The 20,922-nt window shown below is 46.5% G+C and overlaps 1 protein-coding gene across 1 annotated transcript in view; it reads right to left on the bottom strand.

Annotated features, from left to right (window-relative positions):
- Window positions 1-20,922, bottom strand: part of SLC2A6 (solute carrier family 2 member 6) — a 242,988-nt gene that overhangs the window by 48,225 nt on the left and 173,841 nt on the right. The window contains exons 6-9 of the mRNA XM_069609468.1: window positions 19,809-19,961; window positions 10,637-10,745; window positions 7,567-7,737; window positions 3,542-3,687 (exon numbers count right to left, since the gene is read on the bottom strand). Coding sequence (XP_069465569.1) covers window positions 3,542-3,687; window positions 7,567-7,737; window positions 10,637-10,745; window positions 19,809-19,961 — 579 coding nt within the window. The remainder of the gene's footprint in view (window positions 1-3,541; window positions 3,688-7,566; window positions 7,738-10,636; window positions 10,746-19,808; window positions 19,962-20,922) is intronic.

Genomic DNA, 20,922 nt, shown 5'->3' with positions numbered 1-20,922 from the left:
TTTAAGCACTGGGACTTAACATGATTTGCTCAGAATCACATGATTTGTTATCAAGTGCCAAAGCACCCTTAGGACCTAAGTATCCCGATTGAAAGTCAGCAATTAACCCACTAGACCACATCCCCTCCTTTTATTGGGTGAATGCTGATCATCAATGTTATCATTATAATTACCAATATTGATGTCCTCTTCAAAAAGGTAAAGTATTATTGCTATGATTAGTTACTATCTTGGAGTTGTGTCATTATTATTTTAGCACAAGCCGCTTCAATCATACATACATATATATCATTCTCCAAAGATGACTGTGCATTGGGGGCTGGGCATGCTCACACTGAGAGCCAATCCCTTGTCTTCTAAATTTCACCAGAAACAATAAGCAAGACAGCCCTAGTAACCCAAGGTAATGGCAAATGCCAAAGCCATGTTATCTTGACATCCAAAGCCTGAGGCTGTCCAAATGAGTATATATGGTTCATGTTTACAAACATGATATTGCTGGAGTGAGTGTTGTGGAAAAATAAATGAGCACCTTGGCCCGGGTGCATTATGCCCGTGGTAATCAACGATACAATCCCTCGGCATAGGGCATTTAAGTCGGGCAGTGGGCCATTACTGACAGCGTGCGCCCCCCACTGGGGTTATGTTACCCACATTGGTGTTGTTTGTCTCCTTTACTTTCAATAGTGGTCTTTGAAAAGAGTACACAATAGGAGTGTGCCTGACTGTCCATTGGAATGATCTGTTTCTATTAGAAAATAATGTATGTGATTATTAGATTTTGATAATCTGCTCTTCTCAGTGAAAAAAGTGTTATGTTTTTAGTATGATTACAATCAATATTGGGAGGCTCATAAAAAATAAACATGGTAACATGCAGGGACAGCATTTCAGCAAAATGCCAGGGGTAGCGTAAGTCACATCCCATGACCTCTGACCTCTGATGACATCACAGGGAGTGATGTCATTTGGCCATGCCCCCAAGTGACATCACAGGAAATGATGGCACATGACCTTCAGATGCGTCTAACATCCGTGTTTCAACCCAGAACATTCAAACACACACTATCACATTCCTACTCATTCATCCACCAGACACACATTCATACACCATCTCCTACATCCACACTCGCTGCATTCTCCACACGGGCACACACCCACTCAGAACAATCAAACCCACTATCACATTCCTATTCATTCAGCCACCAGTCACTCATTTATACACCATCTCCTACATCCACACTCGCTGCATTCTCCACACAGGCACACACCCACTCAGAACAATCAAACCCACTATCACATTCCTATTCATTCATCCACCAGTCACTCATTTATACACCATCTCCTACATCCACACTCGCTGCATTCTCCACACAGGCACACACCCACTCAGAACAATCAAACCCACTATCACATTCCTATTCATTCATCCACCAGTCACTCATTTATACACCATCTCCTACATCCACACTCGCTGCATTCTCCCCACAGGCACACACCCACTCAGACAAATCAAACCCACTATCACATTCCTATTCATTCATCCAGCAGTCACTCATTTATACACCATCTCCTACATCCACACTCGCTGCATTCTCCACACAGGCACACACCCACTCAGAATATTCAAACCCACTATCACATTCCTATTCATTCATCCAGCAGTCACTCATTTATACACCATCTCCTACATCCACACTCGCTGCATTCTCCACACAGGCACACACCCACTCAGAATATTCAAACACACACTATCACAATTCTCCTCATTCACCCACCACTCACTGACCCATAGCACATACATACATCTGATACGCACTTCACACATGCAAAATAAACATCAAATTTAAAATAAAAGCCTTCTTAACTGATTTTCCAGCTTTGGTCCATCGCTCCAGGCCACCCTCGGCTCCTCCGTGCTGCTGACAAACAGGAAGAGCTTCCTGGTTCCTGTATATGAGCCACGATGAAGCCAGAGGAGAAGGGCTTGGAGTTGAACGTAGCATGTGACACATGCCACATGTCATGGTCAGCTCACCCTACGGAGCACTTCCTTCTCGCGCTGCAAGCCGTGGCACAGCCTTCACCCTGATGGTTGAGGACTGGGCTGGGCCTCCCCACGCCTGGTGTGGCCCCTGCTACTCCAGTGCCTAGGAGCTAGGAGCATCCATTTATTTAAAGAAAATGTTTTTAGCACAGGGGTAGCTAGGGAGACCACAGGGTAGCAAAGGACACCACAGGGGCTGAGGCTGTGACCTCTGCCAACCCCCAAATGACATCCCTGGTAATATTTAGAAAATAGACACTTAACCATTTAAGTACAAATTAACGAATGCCCTATTTCAATTACCTTCTTTTAAAAAATAAACAAAAAAACGGGATCCCTCTCCACATTTCAAGACATCTATGTTTTTTCTCTGGTCGTGCTGCTGTCAGCAACAGCTGGGGTGGTTCTAGCAAGCTCCCACCTGGCAACGTGACTCCCACCAACAGGTAGAGTGTGCCAGAGACATAGAGTGAGACAGACAGACAGAAAGCGAGGGAGAGGGAACAGGAGGGATGGAAACAAAGAGCAAAAGAGAGCTCAGAGACAGAAAGAGATTGGTGGGGAGAAAGAGAGAGAGAGACACGTGAAAGAGAGCTTAGAGAGAGAGAGAGAGAGAGAGAGAGAGAGAGATCGGAAAGAGAGAGAGGAGTAGAGAAAGAAACAGAGTAAAAGAGAGCTCAGAGAGTGAGAGAGGGTGTGGTGGGGAGAAAGAGAGAGGGAGAAAAAAGAGAAAGCGATCTTAGAGAGAGTACACAAAGGGGAGAGAGAAAGAGTGAGAGTGAAGGATAGAGGAAGAAACAGAGCAAAAGAGAGCTCAGAGAGAGTGGTGGGGAGAAATCGAGAGAAAAGAGAAAGCGGGATTAAAGAGAGAACACAATGGGAGAGAGGGGGAGAGAAAAATAGAGTAGAGGGGCAAAAAGAAAGTAAAAGAGAGCTCAGAGACAGCGGTAGAAAGAGAGAGAGAAAGGGAGCTTACAGAGAGAGAGAAAGAGAGAGAGAGAGAGAGAGAGAGAAAGAGAGAGAGAGAGAGAGAGAAAGAGAGAGAGAGAGAGAGCGCTAAATCAGCATATGATATGCTGGGTACAGAAAGTAATAATAATACTTTTATCGAAAATAGCATTTTTGTTATTAGAAAGTTTATTATTATTGATCACAATGGGATTATGACGTTGATGATGGTATTGATTGCTTTAGAGTGCATTAAGTGGCATTGTTGATAATAATCATCTGTATGTTATTGCCATTATTATTAGACTTATTAGTATTGCTATTTTTTATTATGATGTGATTATTCAGATAATATAATCAGTAAGAGCGTTTGTATTGAAAGAGTAGTATTTGTGTTATTGTTTACGATCATATGAATTATAATTAATAACAAAAGTCATAATAATAATAATAATAATAATACTAATAATAAAGATAATAATAATTAATAATAATAATAAAGATAATAATAATAATAATAATAATAATAATAATAATAATACTCACCGATGCAGGAATAAAGGACTCGATCATGACGAAGGCCGTAGCCCAGCTCACGAGGACGCAGAGTCCTGAGGCCACGCCGCGAGCGCGCAGCGGAAGCACCTCGGACATCAGCAGCCAGGTGATAGGACCCCACCCCATGGCGTAGCCTAAAAAACACAAGGTTAGAAAAGAATGGTGTCATTCGTGTGGAGACCCGACCTACTGTGTACATTGAAAAAGCCCGGCTGTGGTGCACAGGAGGGGCTCTTCTGATGCTAAAACCGCAGTGCCTGTATTGGGAGCCCAGCAATCTGCAGGTGTAGGAGGCCAACCAATCTTCAGATGTAGTCATTTAGCACTTACTCAGCCACTACATGTAACACAGAAGTGATCTTATGTTTGCTGTCACTCTGTACATGTAACACGTTAGCCATCAGTCATTCTCTGTCTGTACAAGTAACACTGCAGAACTCTTACAGTTGCTCGCCCAGTGTGTGTGTGTGTGCGCGCGCAGGCGTATGTGTGCGTATGTGTGTGTGTCATGCAATACTAGCGTTCTCTTAGGACTAGTCACTTTCTCTTCAGATGTAGTTGTTGGGTCGTCTGTTTATGTAACATTCGAGAACAGTTTCAATTAGTGAATAGGTATGTATAATCAGTCTATAAAGAGCAAAAGGGTGGCGTATGTGCTTGCACCACACCCTTTTGCACTCCGCTGTGCAAATGCAGTAAACACTGCCTGCCATGTAGTCATGAAGGCAGCGTTTATAATGGGTACCTGTGGAGACCGGCTGCTTTTTTCTGGAGTAAAAGCAGCCCGATTCCATAGGAATGGAGAGCATTTGTGCAGGCATGAAAATACATACTGGCGCCAATGCGTGGAGTATTTGATTGGCGTAGAGGAAGAGGGTGGCAGCATCGTAACTTACGTTCCGCCCCTCCTCTCCACCATACAATTGATCGAAAATGAGGTGCAGCGAGAATTAATAGCAAAGATGTTTTATGCATGACCTTTACGCTTTTCATTCAGCAAAATGAGATCCTTTGCATTCTTCACCCAATCTGCACACTTGTGTTTTCCCCTATGCTATGCCTAACACCTGCACACTCTTAATCACCAGTGTGCTCTTTGTGTTATTCACCCTTTCTATGTCTGTAACACCGGCACCCTCTTTGTGCTATTTCCTCAGTCTGTACATGTGCCACTTTCACACTCTTGGTGTTATTTCCTCAGTCTGTACATGTGCCACTTTCACACTCTTTGTGTTATTTCCTCAGTCTGTACATGTGCCACTTTCACACACTTGGTGATATTTCCTCAGTCTGTACATGTGCCACTATTTCCTCAGTCTGTACATGTACCACTTTCACACTCTTTGTGTTATTTCCTCAGTCTGTACATGTGCCACTTTCACACTCTTGGTGTTATTTCCTCAGTCTGTACATGTGCCACGTTCACACTCTTGGTGGTATTTCCTCAGTCTGTACATGTGCCACTTTCACACTCTTGGTGGTATTTCCACAGTCTTTACATGTGCCACTTTCACACTCTTGAAGTTATTTCCTCAGTCTGTACATGTGCCACTTTCACACTCTGTGTTATTTCCTCAGTCTGTACATGTGCCACTTTCACACTCTTGCTGTTATTTCCTCAGTCTGTACATGTGCATGCTCACACTCTTGGTGTTATTTCATCAGTCTGTACATGTGCACGTTCACACTCTTGGTGGTATTTCCTCAGTCTGTACATGTGCCACTTTCACACTCTTGGTGGTATTTCCACAGTCTTTACATGTGCCACTTTCACACTCTTGGTGTTATTTCCTCAGTCTTTACGTGTGCCACTTTCACACTGTTGGTGGTATTTCCTTAGTCTGTACATGTGTCACTTTCACACTCTTGGTGTTATTTCCTCAGTCTGTACATGTGCCACGTTCACACTCTTGGTGGTATTTCCTCAGTCTGTACTTGTGCCACTTTCACACTCGTGGTGGTATTTCCACAGTCTTTACATGTGCCACTTTCACACTCTTGGTGTTATTTCCTCAGTCTGTACATGTTCCACTTTCACACTCTGTGTTATTTCCTCAGTCTGTACATGTGCCACTTTCACACTCTTGGTGATATTCGCGCCTTGAAACACTTGTGTATAGGCGCGTTACAAATGCCATATCATATCATATCATATCATACCATATCATATTCGCCCATTCCATGTCTGCAATATCAGCACACTCTTTAACAACAGTGTGCTCTTAGGAGCTCATTTAAAATTATCATGTAGTGGGCATTTAATACGGAAACATTGGCGTGTCCAGGGAGTGGTCTGGGGTGGCACGTGCTACCCCCAGAATCCGATTGGCCACCCCAGGTGCCACCCCATTATCCTAAACTATGGTGTGTGTGTGTGTGTGATGCCACCCCTGCATAAGTCAGTGCCCTACTTGGGCCACCCCAGTCAAAAGAGTCTGGACACGCCACTGCGCGGAAAAGTCTTGTGTAAGGCTTTTACGCACTAGATTCCTATCACGGCTCATTTTCATTCATTTCAATAGCATAGAGGAGGGGCGGATCGTAACTTATGATTGCGCCGCCCCCTTTCTCTTCGCCATACAGCATTTGCTCCAGCATGTATTTTCATGCCGGTGCAAATACTGTGGATTCTTATGGGGTCGGCCTGCTTCTTACACCAGCAGAAAGCAGGCGGACTCCATAGGAATCCATTGTAAACGCTGCCGGCCATGAGTACATGGGAAGCAGCGTTGACTTCATTTGCATGGCGGAGTGCAAAAGGGTGGTGAACAAGTGTGTACAACACCTTTTTACACGCCCCTTTTGCACCCGGCTGTGCAGATGAGGGAAATTACATGGTGGGGACCAATTTATGCTTAAGTGCGAATGCAACAGGTGCCACTGTGCAATCATGGGGACTTGCAAAATGAGCCCCTTAGTGTAATTCACTCACAGTGTACAAGTAACCCGGGCACCCTCTTTGGAGCCCATTTTGATCCTCAGAGGGACCACTTACATGTGCGCATATGTGCAAACAGGTGTCCTCCGAGCAATGTTCGTCATTTGCACTATTGCGTGCAAATGAGAAGTGTAAAGAGACAACAGAAGTTCCTTTACACTTATGGTTTGCACTCCACAGTGCAAACAGAGTAAATGCCACCTGCCTTGTATGCATGGCAGGCAGCGTTTGCAATGATTTCCTGATTTCCAAAGGAATCCGCCTGAAAGCAGTCGTATTCCATTGGAAATCACCGGTTTAGCACAAGCATGAACAACTCATGCTGGCATAAAACCAAGTTGTTTTTGAAGGCAGAGGGCAAATGGGAGAGGGACATGTAAATCCAATTCCGCCCTCGCCCTCCGCTCTCAGAATCAATGAAAATACCCCAGAGTGGGAATTGAGGAGTTAAGAGAGATGTAACACCGTTACGCCGGTCTTAACAACATATGTATATGTAGCACTAGATCACCGTTTGTATACTTAAATCAGTCTATACATATAACAACAGTGCTTCCCTAGTTTTAGTCACTCTGTCTCTACATGTAAACCCAGTGCATTTTCAGTGTCATCCATTACAACCCCGCCGTTAAGGGCTTTATGGCGCCGTAAACGGCGCCGACCCTTAACGCCGGATTCCGAGGTCCCTTAGCGCCATGGAGATCTTAACGGCTGCTTTTTGCAGCCGTTAAGATCCATGGCGCTAAGGGACCTTGTCGTTAATTACGCCACCGTAATTTACGGTGGCGTAATTAACGCCTTCCCCACTCCCATTATGCCCTATGGGGCAAAAATGGGAATGGGGAAGGGTAAATGGGGATTGGGGACTTACCGCCCCGCCAAACTCGGAATGGGGTGGTAAGTCCGCCAACCACCATGGCGTAAACATAGTTTACGCCATGGTGGTAAAGGTACGACCCAGGCGGTAACTTACCGCCTGGGTCGTAATGAGGCCCTGTGTGTGTATGTAACACTGGAGCGCTCTTACACACAGGTGTCAATATGTTGCACCCCTCATTTGCTGCCACCCACTTACCCATGATGTACAGCATGATGCTGAACAGAGGAATTAGCGTGATATAGTTCACGGGTTCGCCAGCAGAGGTCGCCAGACTTTCCATGGTGAGATTTGTGCTGTTTCCTTGTGGCAGAGAGATGAAGTGCACGTACATGCCCATGGTAAATGTGGAGGCCAGCATAAGGCCCGCTGAAAATCAAAGGAAAGTAGGAGATCAAGTGGCTGTGGTTTAATTAGCAATCAACATGCACTTAAAATGATTGCCACAACCAAACCAAAGTAGCAATCATTTGATATCCCAGTGGTACTGCCTGTCCTTCATAATACGCTATTAATATTATTTGTTTCTTTGATACTGTGCCAGCTCACCACCATAGTAGTCTCAAAGCGTGTAAACATTGCAGAGTTAAGGTGCATTAAAGTCCAGCTGAGGGATGGCAGTACCTCAGTCTGGGGCCAACTTCTCTGATTTATAATGGAGCTGTACACTTTCTGAACTTGTGACGCGGGCTTAGGGTGTTTCAGTGCACAACTGGTCATGAGGGCCAGAGGGTGGGGCAGGATCTACACACAGCAATACTCAGCAGATGTTTAGGGTGCTAACTACAGGAGGCACCCAATAGGACCTAAAAGCATTTAAAGTGCCCGTATGAGTCACGAGGCACCACTTTTTGTAATCCAGTGCTGCAGTCTGCACTTCGACAGCAGTGTAGTGTTGACGGGCTGATTAATATGTCACTCATAGATACTGTCCCTCCCCCACCCCAATAACAAATATGTGAGAGACGTTACTCACTAAGGTGACCGTATCGCCCGTATACCAGGCAGGTACAGCAGGAAATGGACCTAATGTAAATAAAGATGGTGAGAATGAACAAACTCACAGAGAGATAACAAACATGCATGCAATAGACACAAAGCAAATATGCACTCACCATGAAGAAACACGCACACTAGCTCAAATAAGCATTTTTACTCAGAGAATAGCGCTTGCAGCCATTAAGACATGAAAAACATAACATAAGCAATGTATATGTTGAATGCAACACGAACGACACACGCATATAGCTCACAAAACTAGAGACGCGACAGTACTGAGCAGCCATCTTTTAAAAAATTGAAGCAGCAGCATACATTGAAAAGAATGAAAGGCCTGGAGGATTAATGAAAACTCAAACTACTGAATTTACTGAAATATAGACCTGTGCAGGGCACAGACAGTAGCTATGTCGACCCAGCCAAGGTTATTGAGAAATTAGGGAGGGTCTGGACAGCTTGGAGAGAACACGAGATAATAATTCCCATGGCACAAAATTAATTTTTCTAAGATTAATTAAAGAATAACCTGCCTTTTAAAGCCAGGTGCAGGATAGTTATGAGCCCAAAATCTTCATAAGGAACGGATCAATTTAGTCCCTAGTGGTGAGGAAAGTAATACAACTCACACTTATATTAGCTAAAATCCCAGTAAATGCAGGGTGAACGAATTCAAAACATGGTCCTCTCACATGTGATCCATAATTGAAGAACACTGTCTATTCATTAGCCCGGGACACAGATAGGACACCTGTCTCGACTCCCCAAATATTTGCAGAAATGAGGCACCTCACAAGATTAACTACAATGAAGTTGTGCTGGCACAGGGCCTATGAACAAGGGATAGTACATTTTTAAGGGATAGTATATTTTTAAATTGAAAGGAAAGCAGTTCCTGGGCTTCCCTCCCTCTACTCCTGTCTGGCTCATGTGTTGACGACCTGTCAGTTGCACAACGTCGGTCAGTAAAATGCTAACCAATGAAAGCCCTCAAAGCTAGGGCCCTCAGTACATGTTGCACTAACTAATCACATATTGTAGAGATGACATGTATTCACCATTATCAATTTAGAGGGTTTCAGAAGGAGCTATCGGATATGTAATGTTCAATTAGAAGGCTAATACTCTTCACCCTGTAGGTTTTTGTAACTAAGATTGTAGCATGATGTCAGTAGTGACATGTTTTTTATTCATAATCTGATGTTTTGTGTGGTATCCTTGTATGATTGTTGTGACTGCCTGAGTGAATGCAGGGGCCTCATAGAATGGTGAGGTGGAGTTTGGGTGTGGGAGGCCTGGGGGTTCCACAGAGTGTTGGTTGGGACTTGGAGTATGGCAGGGAACCAGGACAGATGCTTGTGACCTTCTCTCCTACCTTTCATGAACTTTAGCTATGTAACTAAGCAAGAATAAAGCATCTTCTATTTGATACTTACCTGAGTCAGCCTGGTTCCTCCTCCATGTCATCCCTGGCTCAGATACATCATTTTGCATGAGAGCTCTGAGAGTTACGAGAATGTAATGCTTGTATGCTGTATCTGCTTTATGTTGGATTGTTAGTAAAACTGATCTTGCATTTCACTTTGACTATTTCCGTTATTAAGTGCAGGGATTTCCCAGCCTCTTATTTCTGCTCAAACTGGGGTTTTCCAGACATCTTAACAGCAGTGTGCCTATGGCCTGATGGGTTTAAAGTAAAGGTTGAGTCCTACAGAAGGACCACTGAGACACAAAGTGAAGCCTTTGAACTCACGTTAGATGGCTAAAGGAATCAGCCCCGTTCATTCAGCATTCTTGCAATGGATATGGTTATAAATGCTTCATGGGCCCAGAAGAGCATCCATCTTGAGAAACATGCTCACTGAACAGACACGATGCTAAGGACAGTGATTAAACTAATGGGACTGGAAGGTGAGGCACAGATTGCCAAGGAGCATGGGGGCAGTGCAGTGGACCGATGGCCATCCAGCTCTCTGGTACTGCAGTGGATTGCTGGTCATTGGGGCTTGAGGGCAGGCCAGAGTGATATCAGCCACAAGGCTCCATTGCTTTGCACTAAGGTGCTAGTCCCAATGCTTCAGTTCAGTGTCTTCATGGTGCCATGTCTACCTGCTCTAGCAAAGCGCCTCTCTTGTTTTGATCCTGAGTAGACCTTCATTATTAAGAAGGGCTCAGGGCTAGTATAAGCCCTTCCTCCGTGGCCGTAGGGTCAGTCCACACCAATAGATGGCCCGGGCAGTTATTGGGGGCCACAATCACTTTGCACTCTCACCTGACACGAACAGAAGGATCTTCCTTCCTGCCTTGTCCATGGTGAAAGCCGCAATGGACACCGAGAGCAGCCTGACCAACCCAACCAGGGCCGCATCATATTTCCCATCCTACAAGAGAGAAAAGGAAAAAGACCATGAAATATAGAACACATTAACTTTTAACATTATTTCAAATTGAACAGTCACACAAGTGCTGGTAATAGAACAACAGGCAACCCTCCATCCCAAAACATGGCCAAAGGCTGACCATGCCCATAGTGAGCTTTAATGCAGTTCTCTCCCTGAATCTACCAAATGTGCCCCCATTGCAAGGTCCCTCCATCTCCTAATCCAAGCCCCGCTCAGAACCCGTGTGGTCTGGCGCCATCTTCTCCACAAACTGCATTTATCATCCTTTGAAGGAAACTCTAGTTCCTGGTCCCTGCTCCTCCCTTAACCTGCCTGATCTATCGCAATTACATGGGCGCTCCAGACTATGGGCCTCATTACACGGTAGGCGGAGGACCAAGGTGCTATTAGCACCTTGGTCCATGCCGGTAAAATACCGGCACCGCCTTGGTGGAAAGGGGAATTACCGCCCTATTCCAAGGTTGGCGGGGCGGTAATTCCCCCTTCCCCCATTGCCCTTCCCCATTCCCATTTTTACCCCATAGGGCTCTATGGGAATGTGCTAATTACGGTGCTGCAAATTGCAGTACCGTAATTAGCACCCTGGTCCCTTTGCGGGTTGGTTTTTAACGCCTGCTAAACAGCAGGCGTTAAAGTACCTACCCGCAAAGGGACCTCGTAGTAAGGTGGTAAGGGTTAACGGTCACTGGTACCATTACCGGTGACCGTTAACCCTTACCGCCTTCAGTGTAATGAGGCCCTATATGTCCAGCTTCTCTTTCTTTATTGCGCATTTCTATGACGCCTATACATCAAAAAGTGTTTTCAGTCACCATAAGACAAAGGTGGTGGAAGGTTACAGGGGAGAGAACAACAGTAACGGTCCTACTAGGCCTTGTGACATTCAGATCGTGCAAGTGCAATAACAGGAGGTGCAGGGAGAGGGAAGAGGGAGAAGTGCAGGGCGGGGCAAGAGGCTGGGCTGGAAGAGAGATGGGGGCCAACTAGTGCGAGTGAGGTGGGTGGACAAGACTTAGTAGGCTAGATAGTGAAGGGTGCCCAGGGGCAAGTGCTGATAAAGGAGTGAGGGGGAGACTGGTTGAAGGAGGGCCTGGCCCCAGTAAGGCTCATTAGGGGTACAGCCAACCAGACACAGAGGCAGGTGGACCCTGCAGGGGAGGGGAGCGGGAATGAGGAGAAAAGGGAGGTCTTGAGAGGCTTCCAGAATTTAAGGAGATCCAGCTCAAGATGAAGAGGGGCAGGAAGGCCATTCCAGAGGGAGGTTTCAGCTGAAGAAAGACACACAAGAAAGACACATTGTGTGATTTGTTACCGCTAAGGAGAAGCAGCTTTTTCCCTACAGCCTGTTGGATCAACCACTACCAAAGAGGAACTGCAATGCCTATTTCAAGCACAGTCAAAAACATGCCTGACCTATCACAGTTAACTCCAAAAACTATGTCTGACTCCTCCAAAAAAGTGACTAACCTACCTTTTTTTAGGCCAAGGTGCTGCAAAGTTTTTTTTAAAAAAAACTTTATTTTTGCATTTTGGTGGTACATGCATACATAAGCCCAAACTGTGGGCTGCAATCCTGCTGCCTTTGCCTGCCTTGCGCCCCGCCCCTCCCCTGGCCCATCGTCCCCCCACCCCCTGACGTGTACATTTCGCCAATCCGTCCCATTATGCAGCGAGCTTCTATTGAATCTTAGTCCTCTGGGGTGCAGTTTGTGATGACTGAGCAGGTGACTCAGTGGAGACTGCGTTGGAGAGGAGGAATGAGATGTATGGGCCTCAAATGTCCGGGGGCCTCACATGGAGGGGCAGTGTCTTTATGAATTCCGTTTCTGTTTCTTGGCAATAGAGAATGTCTTTCCTCCAGCTCGCTAGAGTATTGGGTGGACCCCGTCCCCATGCCATGGCTGTCCTTCTACGCGCCAGTACGTTTGCTAGTTTTCTAACTGGAGATGATAAGGATTTCGTCAACCCTATGAGCGCCACTATTGGGAGGTGCCCCATTTCCTCGCTGATTATTGCTCCGGTTTCATCAAGTACATCTGACCAGAATTTGGCCACCGACGGGCAGCTCCACGCTAGGTGCAGAAAGTCAGCGTCAGGTGTCCCGCATCTGTCGCATGATGTGTTTGACTCAGGGTGATGTCTGTTTCTCTTTTTGGGGGTGTAATATGTTTGGTGTAGAAAATTGAAGTGAATTTGTTTGAAGCATGAGTTAAGTGCCACTTTTTGAGTCTGCTTTCGTATATAATCCCAGTCTTCGTCTGGATGGGCGTTTGTAGCGAAGTTTCCCATCTTGCTTTTGTTTTGGGATTTGGTGGCCGTGTGTCCATGAGAAGGGTTTTGTAGATAGATGAGACCAATTTTCCCTACTCTTGTGGCTGAATTACTCCGTGCTGTAGCTGCCACGTTGGTGGTTATTGTGGGAATGAGGGGATGAGGTCTTGCAGGGTATATAGAACTCTAAAGTATATGAATATATCTAGGGAGGTGGTGCTACCTTTCTCCTTCGCTTGTTGGGGTGTTATAAAGGTTTCATGTATGAAAAGGTCGCCTAGTGTACTTATTTTGCATTTGTCTGCCCAGTTTAGGAACACTTTTTCAGCAGTAATTGGGAGCCCAGGGATGAATTTGACAGGGAGTAGAGGTGAGTATCTGAACTGTATCTTATACTTTTGGGCCATTCTCCGCCATATTGTGTATGTGGATTGCACTATGTTCAGTGTCGAGTGTGGTACGGCCTGTTTACTGATGATCACGGCCCTCAGCAGGTTGGGCGAGGCCAATGCCCGTTCGACCTGTACGTGTGGTCTTACGAACTGGGGCTCATACCAGTGACTGAGAAACTGGGCTTGGGCCGCCCAGTAGTATCGTTCCATATCGGGTAGCGCTAGGATGCCCTTGGTGACAGGGAGTACGAGGGACGTGTATGCCACCCTTGCGGGTTTGCCCGCCCATATGAGGTCTAGAACCAGACTTCTCAGATTACCCAGGAAGCGACGTGACAACAAGATAGGGATGTTGGAGAACAGATAATGAAGTTTGGGGAGAATTACCATCTTCAACAACGAGGCTCTACCCCAGAGGGTGAGCGGGAGAGTTTTCCACCTGTTCACCTTTTCCCTTAGTGTTCTCAGTGTGCTTTTGTAGTTGTCTTTAAATATGTCGTGGTGATTCAGGGACCACAGGATTCCCAGGTATCGAACGTGGGCTTTTTCCCAATGAAAGTTGAAATCATCTTTAAATATTCTGGCCTTGGTGTTTAAAGGGAATACGATTGATTTGGTTTGATTGATTTTCAACCCTGATACCAACCCAAACTTTATTATTTCACCCATGATCGGGTTAAGGTTTTCGCTGGGGTTTTGCATGTACAGGACTATGTCGTCGGCATAGAGGGATATTATCAAACGGTGAGGTCCTATTTTGAGCCCTCTCTGAATTTGGCGTTCTCTGAGGCCAGCCGCTAGGGGCTCCATCACTAGGGCGAATATCATGGCGGATAATGGGCATCCCTTTCTGGTGCCGCGTTGGAGATTTATATATGCCGACCGAGTCGACCCAAGGGTGATTGCTGATTGGGGTTGATTATAGAGAAGCGAGACCAGCTTGATGTACTGTTTCATGTGTCCGAGCTGCTGTAGCACAGCAAACAAGAAGGGCCACTCGACGGAATTGTACGCCTTTTCGGCATCCAGCAGCACCGCTACTGCCTGCTGATCGGGGTCCAATGCTGCCAGAACCCCTAACAGTCTACATATCCCAAATGATGTGTTTCGGCCAGGCACGAAACTTGCCTGATCTGCAAGAACCAAAGCGGGCATTAGCGGGAGAAGTCTGTTTGCGAGAATGTTTGCCAGGATTTTATTATCAAGATTAATTAGTGATATTGGGCGATAGGATTTACATTCTTCGGGGGGTTTGTCTTTTTTGTGCAGGAGAATTACGTTGGCTTCCCTTAGTGTTTGTGGGAGGATGCCAGATTCAATTGCTTCTTCGAAGACATTTAGGAGGAGGGGGTCTATGACTGGGGCGAAAAATTTGTAGAACTTGCCGGTTAACCCGTCGGGTCCTGGGTCTTTGGATGACGGTAGACTTTTTATTGCTTCTTGGATCTCATCTAGTGTGATGCGGTCGTTCAGTGGCTCGCGGCGCTCCCTCTCTACCCAGTACAGTTCTGTGTCGTTGAGATAGTTCTGAATCACCTCAGTGTCTGCTGGATGCCAGGCACTGTATAGCTCTTGGTAGAATGCTCTGAAGACTTCGACTATGTCTTCTTCTTTATGTAGCATATTTCCCTGTGGTGATCGGATACTATCCACCCTTGTTGGTTTCCTGGCTGCAGTTATGAGACGTGCAAGGAGAGCTCCAGGTTTCTGGCCTTCGCCATATTGTCTAATTCTGTGATTGTGGCCTAGAAATTCTATCTCACGTTCCGCTAGGTTTCTGAAGTTGCCTGGATGTGGTCCGAATTAGTGATGGCCAGCTGATTTTCCAGGCCTTTCAGGCGAGTTTCGCTGGTGCCTAGTTCTCGTCGGATAAGTTTCAGAGTTCTGTTTTCCTTAGCCAGACAGACGCCCCTTACATAGCATTTGAGAGACTCCCACAGCACTCCTGTGGAGTTGACAGTGCCCTGGTTAATTTCAACAAAGGTGCTGATTTCTGCGCATAGTTCTATAGCAAATACTTGATCCGCAAGTGATCTGCGTTTAAAGCGCCAGTGGGGAGGCTGTGGTCTGGTAGCCGGTAGGTGGCATTCGAGTATTACAGTGGCGTGGTCCGAGAATGTTTTGGGGAGTATTTGGCAACTGCCCCATTGCCAATTGCGGTGAGCGGAGACTAGCAGATAATCGATACGAGAACTTGTATTATGGACGCTTGAGTGATATGTGTAGTCTCTGATTTCCCAGTTCTGGTTTCTCCATATATCAGATAGGTCGAATGCTTTGCAGTTCTCTTGCACAGTTGTAGGTCAACTGGTCGAATCTAAATGGTCGACAGGACAAATGGTCGACACCAAAAGGTCGACAGGTCAAATGATCGCATTTTTTTTGTTTTGTTTTTTTACATTTTCTTTTTTTTTTTTGGTGGGGGACCCCCACCCCCTTTTTTTGCTAAAACCCCCTTTTTTTCGCTAAACGAAAACCTAAAAAAATATACATAACTAAAAAAAAAATGTGATCATTTGTCCTGTCGACCACATGGTGTCGACCATTTGTCTGTCGACCATTTGTCTGTCGAACATTTGACTAGACACCCTCTTGCACTTGTAGGCTGGCCTTGGATGGGTTTGCTGTTGTTGGCTGTGACTTATCTTTCTGTGGGTCGAGATGTGTATTCAGGTCACCTCCCCAGATTATGGTTGCGTTGCGCACTTGCGCTAGGCGGGACAGCACCCAGTTGAAATTGTTTGCGCCGTCTGTGTTAGGGGCATAGGAATTGACAAATACCACCTCCTCTCCCTCCACAATCCCCTGTACCAGGAGTGCTCTTCCATCGCTGTCCCTCTCCGTTTTGATCAGGCAAAAACACAGCGAAGAGTGAATGAGGATTGCGACTCCCTTGGCGTAGGATGAGTAAGAAGAGAAGTAACGGTGGCATCCCCAATTGCGGGCCCAGAGGTGATCATTTTGAGGCAGAAGGTGGGTCTCTTGAATAATTGCCACCTCAACCTTGTGCCGTCTGAGCAATTGCAGGATCTTACGTGCGTTGGCTGGGATATTGCCCCCTCTAATGTTCCAGGTTGCTACTTTGAATTGGCACGATGGTGTTTTATGTTGAACCCGTTTAAGGGTGTAGCAATAGACTTCTCCTTGGCGATGTCCCGGGGCGTGGGCCGACTGGGATGTATGGGATCTTCTTCAGACATGTAGGTTTGTGGGGGGCGGCTGTGGGAACCGGGGCGAGGTTGGTGGCTGGACGGTGGTGCTTGGCGCGCACTTTGAACAACAACAACATTATAACAACATTCCTTGCACGGGCAACCCCCAACTTGTTTGTTTTGAACCCCCCCATCTAGAACACAAAACGTGCTGTGCACGGGGCGCAGGTGGCCTTCCAAGACTTAGGCCCCCACCTCCCAGTTACGAAGATTGACCTGATGGCTTGTTTCCGATTTGCTTTGGATCAGTGCTACGGGTGTTCATCAAGGCGGGATTCTCCTCGCCCTTTCTCTTTGTGCAGATCCGGCCTTTTGGTTTGTGGGTTTAAGCCTTGTACGTGGGACAGGAAGGATTGGTTGTGCCAGCTCTTGTGGATGTGTCAGGTTACTGCGTGTGCCCTGAGGGGCGCTGGCAAAGTGTGCACGGTTGATGGGCCACGGCGCAGTTATGCCGGGACAATTTCACATGGGGGACTGGTGGTATTTAGTAGCCGTCTGTTTTGAGAACAAGTTCATATACCTGCGAGGATTCCGCTGGCTTCTGGTGTTAAGCAGGCAGATTTTGCCGCTGCGCGCCGCACTAGGACTGGCCTGGACCGGGTTGTGTGAAGTGTCTTTATGGCCCGTCGCTTAACTGAATCAGCGGGAGTGCCTCGGGGAGCGGGGATCTCCGCAGGGTGTCCCCCTTTTTGCCAGCCTTGCTTGGTGGTGCTGGCTTATTGTCCCGTTTGCTTTGTATGCTTCTATGTGCTTTTGCGCGCCTCCTGCCTCTCACCTGCCGGTGTCCGCTCCAACACCGTCTTTCTGCTGAGTGTAGGCGCGGACCTTGTAGCTGCTCCGCGGGGCCGGGGAAGTGCAACCACCGTCTCGCGCATCTCCTCCGCGCGCTCAGGATGACAGGCTGTGTGCCGCTTGGCGCAGGCGAGGGCCGTGGGGCTGCTCGGTGCCGCGAGGGACCGCGGATCGCAGAGGGTTGCACGCAGCGGGCCAACTCCAGCAGTGCTGCCTGCCGGTGCCTCCTCCCCACTGCTGCTGGACACGGTAGGTCTCGCGGTTGAGACCGCGGCTCCTCCTACTTATTCACGGAGGTATGGTGTTGGGCGGCCCAGTGCTCCAGGGGCCAGCGCGGCTTGCAGTTGTGTGGCATGTACCAGGCTGCAGATATCTCGCGGAAGGCGAGTCCGATTTGCTACAGATTTTCGGCAGGGATGAAGTGCCGCGCTGGAATAGTGTAATTCTTGCGTATTTGGGGATTTCGCCTCAGGATTTCCACGATTAAACAGGATTCATATGGGAGGTAGCCGAGAGCTTACAGGGGAGCCGCCATCTTGGTTGGCCCTCTTGCGCCCTCTATCCAAGGTGCTGCAAAGTTGTTTTTGAGGAATCCACACTCTACCCTCCATTTTATTCTGCTCTTCATTTCATTGTGAAGAATCCCCTGCATGGTTGCAGTATCACTCTGATACTTGGAGTCCTGGTGACGTTTCAAAACCTGGTGAGTAGTGGCTGTTGGTAGCGGGGTAGGGGTTCATTTTGGACTGTGTAAGAAGAGTTTGGGGCTTATGGGAGGCGGAAGGGTAGAAAGGAGCAGGGATTCGGACTCTGCCCCGATCAATCCCCTGACAAACACCTGACAAACACCTTGCCCTACTCTTGATGAGCAAATGTCCCAGCAGGCCACTGAGCATAGCATCTAAGCATGTTAGAGTAAGGTTTTACCCTAAATTACAAGGGTAATCCAGATGTGGAACCTTTGCTCACTGTTCTTAGAGAGGCACAGCTCCACCTCACTGACGAGGCCCAACCAGGTTGAAACACAAGTCTGGGGTTGCTGTTGGTACTCTTTTTCAAAAGAGAATTGCCAGGCATTTCGGTGGTGGACTGCCCTTGGGCAGGACAAAGACTGATATGTAGTGGATATTTCTCTTCTGTGAAAGGATAGTGAGCTAAAGACTCTGGTCGAGACTCTAACCCGGGATATAGGCCGGTAGTAGAGAAACTCCCAGAACCCCCCTTGTTTGTGCAGAGTAAGGTTTGAGCCATCTCGCAGCCTGCCAACCGACATACTAAGGTAGATGAAATGGGTGCCTGTAATCCTCAGATTTTAAGCTTCACTTCCACTGAATCTTATGTTCCTGCCTCCCATAAGCCTTAGCAGGTTATGGTAATGTCTGAGTTTCTACACCAACCCTGTCACGCATCTGCCAACTTGCAAGAGTGAGCGAGGGAGAGAGAGAGAGAGACAGACAGACAGACAGACAGAGAGAGAGAGAGAGAGAGAGAGAGAGAGGTGTGGCATTGGGGGCTAGAGTCATAGGACCTGTCTGCAAATGGCGAGGGGTAGGAGTACAGGGTTGTAGGTTGTTTTGCTTTGTCGGTACTACGCCCGCAGGACAGTCACTTAAATAAGCAGAAGACGCACCATCCAAGACGTGAGGCATGAAGATTGGATGTTATGAAAAGGGAAATCTATGAGGAACAAGAAACCAGAAATGAACTGAAAAGTCTGGGATCTCCTCCAGTCCGACACTAAATGGTCTTTTGCATTGATGTTTATGCTAAGACCTCACCATCTATGAAGCAGAGACCTGGTGATAGGCAAACCCAGAATCAGTCCTTGGAAGGAAATTTGCTGCAAAGGTTCTGTGAAAAGCAACTACCAATTCACATGCTGCAAGTACATACTAGTACATACAATAATAGGACTCCACAGCTCTTACTGGTTCCCTTGATAAACCATCATACAATCCTGATCGCAACTCCTCCCTATCAATGACTTTAAAAGGTGAATGCACCAATATTCTAAGACCCCCTGCCACACACACTCTGCTAGGTCTTTCACAGTTCCTAGTCATTCCATCAAATCCTTACCATCGACAGACCATTCCATCAAAAAAAATGGATCGGAAAAATGGCATTGAATGCATTTTTTTAAATGTACTTTTTTAATGTGGGGGACCCCTCTTACCCCCTGTTTTTTACCCTTTAAAGCCCATTAAAATTCAAATAAACCCTTTACTTTAAAAAACATGGATTCAATGCTTTTTTTTTAAATGCTATTTTTTAGATGGAAAGGCATTTTATGGTATTGCATTCGATGCAATGAGCAGATACTGTCTTTCACGCTTCAAGGTAAACTCCTGCTGCTTTTTCCAGCTCACCCTTACCAGAATTACTTTAGTTTTGATAAAGATGGATTCCAGGAAGACCAGTATTGGGGTGACCCCCGACAGCTGTTGCAGGAACCGCATGCAGACCGTGATCAGCAGGGGTTTGTAATAGTATGGATCGGCGAGCTCTCCGCAGGTAATCTTGGTGCCCTGAAAAATGCATAGAACATAGAGGCTGGAGTTATAGGAGCATATGAGTGTAAAGGTATTGGGCCTACATTCAAATATGCATGCACGCACAAGGCAGAAAGACAAAAAATGCAAAGGCATGGGATGTCACTGCAAAGGAGGGGAAGGCATAAGACATTAAGACCTTGGGTGTGGGGACAAAAGGCAAAGGCACAGGACGTTGAGGCACAAGACAGAATGCATAAGGTGCACGTGCAGATGGTTGAGATATGGGGCTCAAAGATAACAGGCAGATGGTAAAAAGGCTTGGGATAATGGCTGTGGGTATAAGGGCTTAAGGAATAATGTTATGTATGTAATAAAGTACCCCCTACCGTACGTTATAAGGATGTGTAGTAGTTCTGTGACTAAATGGAAGAATGGGGTCGAAGGACAAGTTCCATTATAAGGTCACAGAAGTCTGACGTGACCCGCAATATCCTTATAATGTACACCATGCGGTATTGTATTCCTTTTAATACATGGTCACACGTCATCTGCTGAAATACCTGGTCTCTTGCTTAATGTCAGAGACCTTCCAGTTGCTGAAACATTTAATCAATGTAGGATCTAATTGGATTAAAGTAATATGCAGCTTCTAATGTGTTGCAGAAAAATAGCTTTGGTGGATTAATAAAATGCATCTAACACGTTTGCAATGTGTGCTTCCAAATAACTTGCTGATTTCTGCCCTCATGTGCTGAACTCCAGCAGTGCACAAAATAAACATACTACCATAAACAACTCCTTATCGGTTTATGTCTGCAAAGTGCCACAGAAGGCTACTTTACAATAAAGGAATTTGAAACATTTGTCACAGCTTTAATTAAGTGCTGTGCGGTCTCCCTTTTGGACTCTTTGGCCAAGCTCAATGCCAAAGTTATTTTGGGAAGACTTGAGCAATGGGTGGAGAGTAACCAACTATTGTTTCATTCCCAGGCAG

This window comes from Ambystoma mexicanum, chromosome 8, assembly GCF_040938575.1.
Source record: "Ambystoma mexicanum isolate Mex_15411 chromosome 8, UKY_AmexF1_1, whole genome shotgun sequence".
NCBI lineage: Eukaryota > Metazoa > Chordata > Amphibia > Caudata > Ambystomatidae > Ambystoma > Ambystoma mexicanum.
Note: the sequence above shows the minus strand (reverse complement) of the source record. Positions and strands in the feature narration are given on the sequence as shown.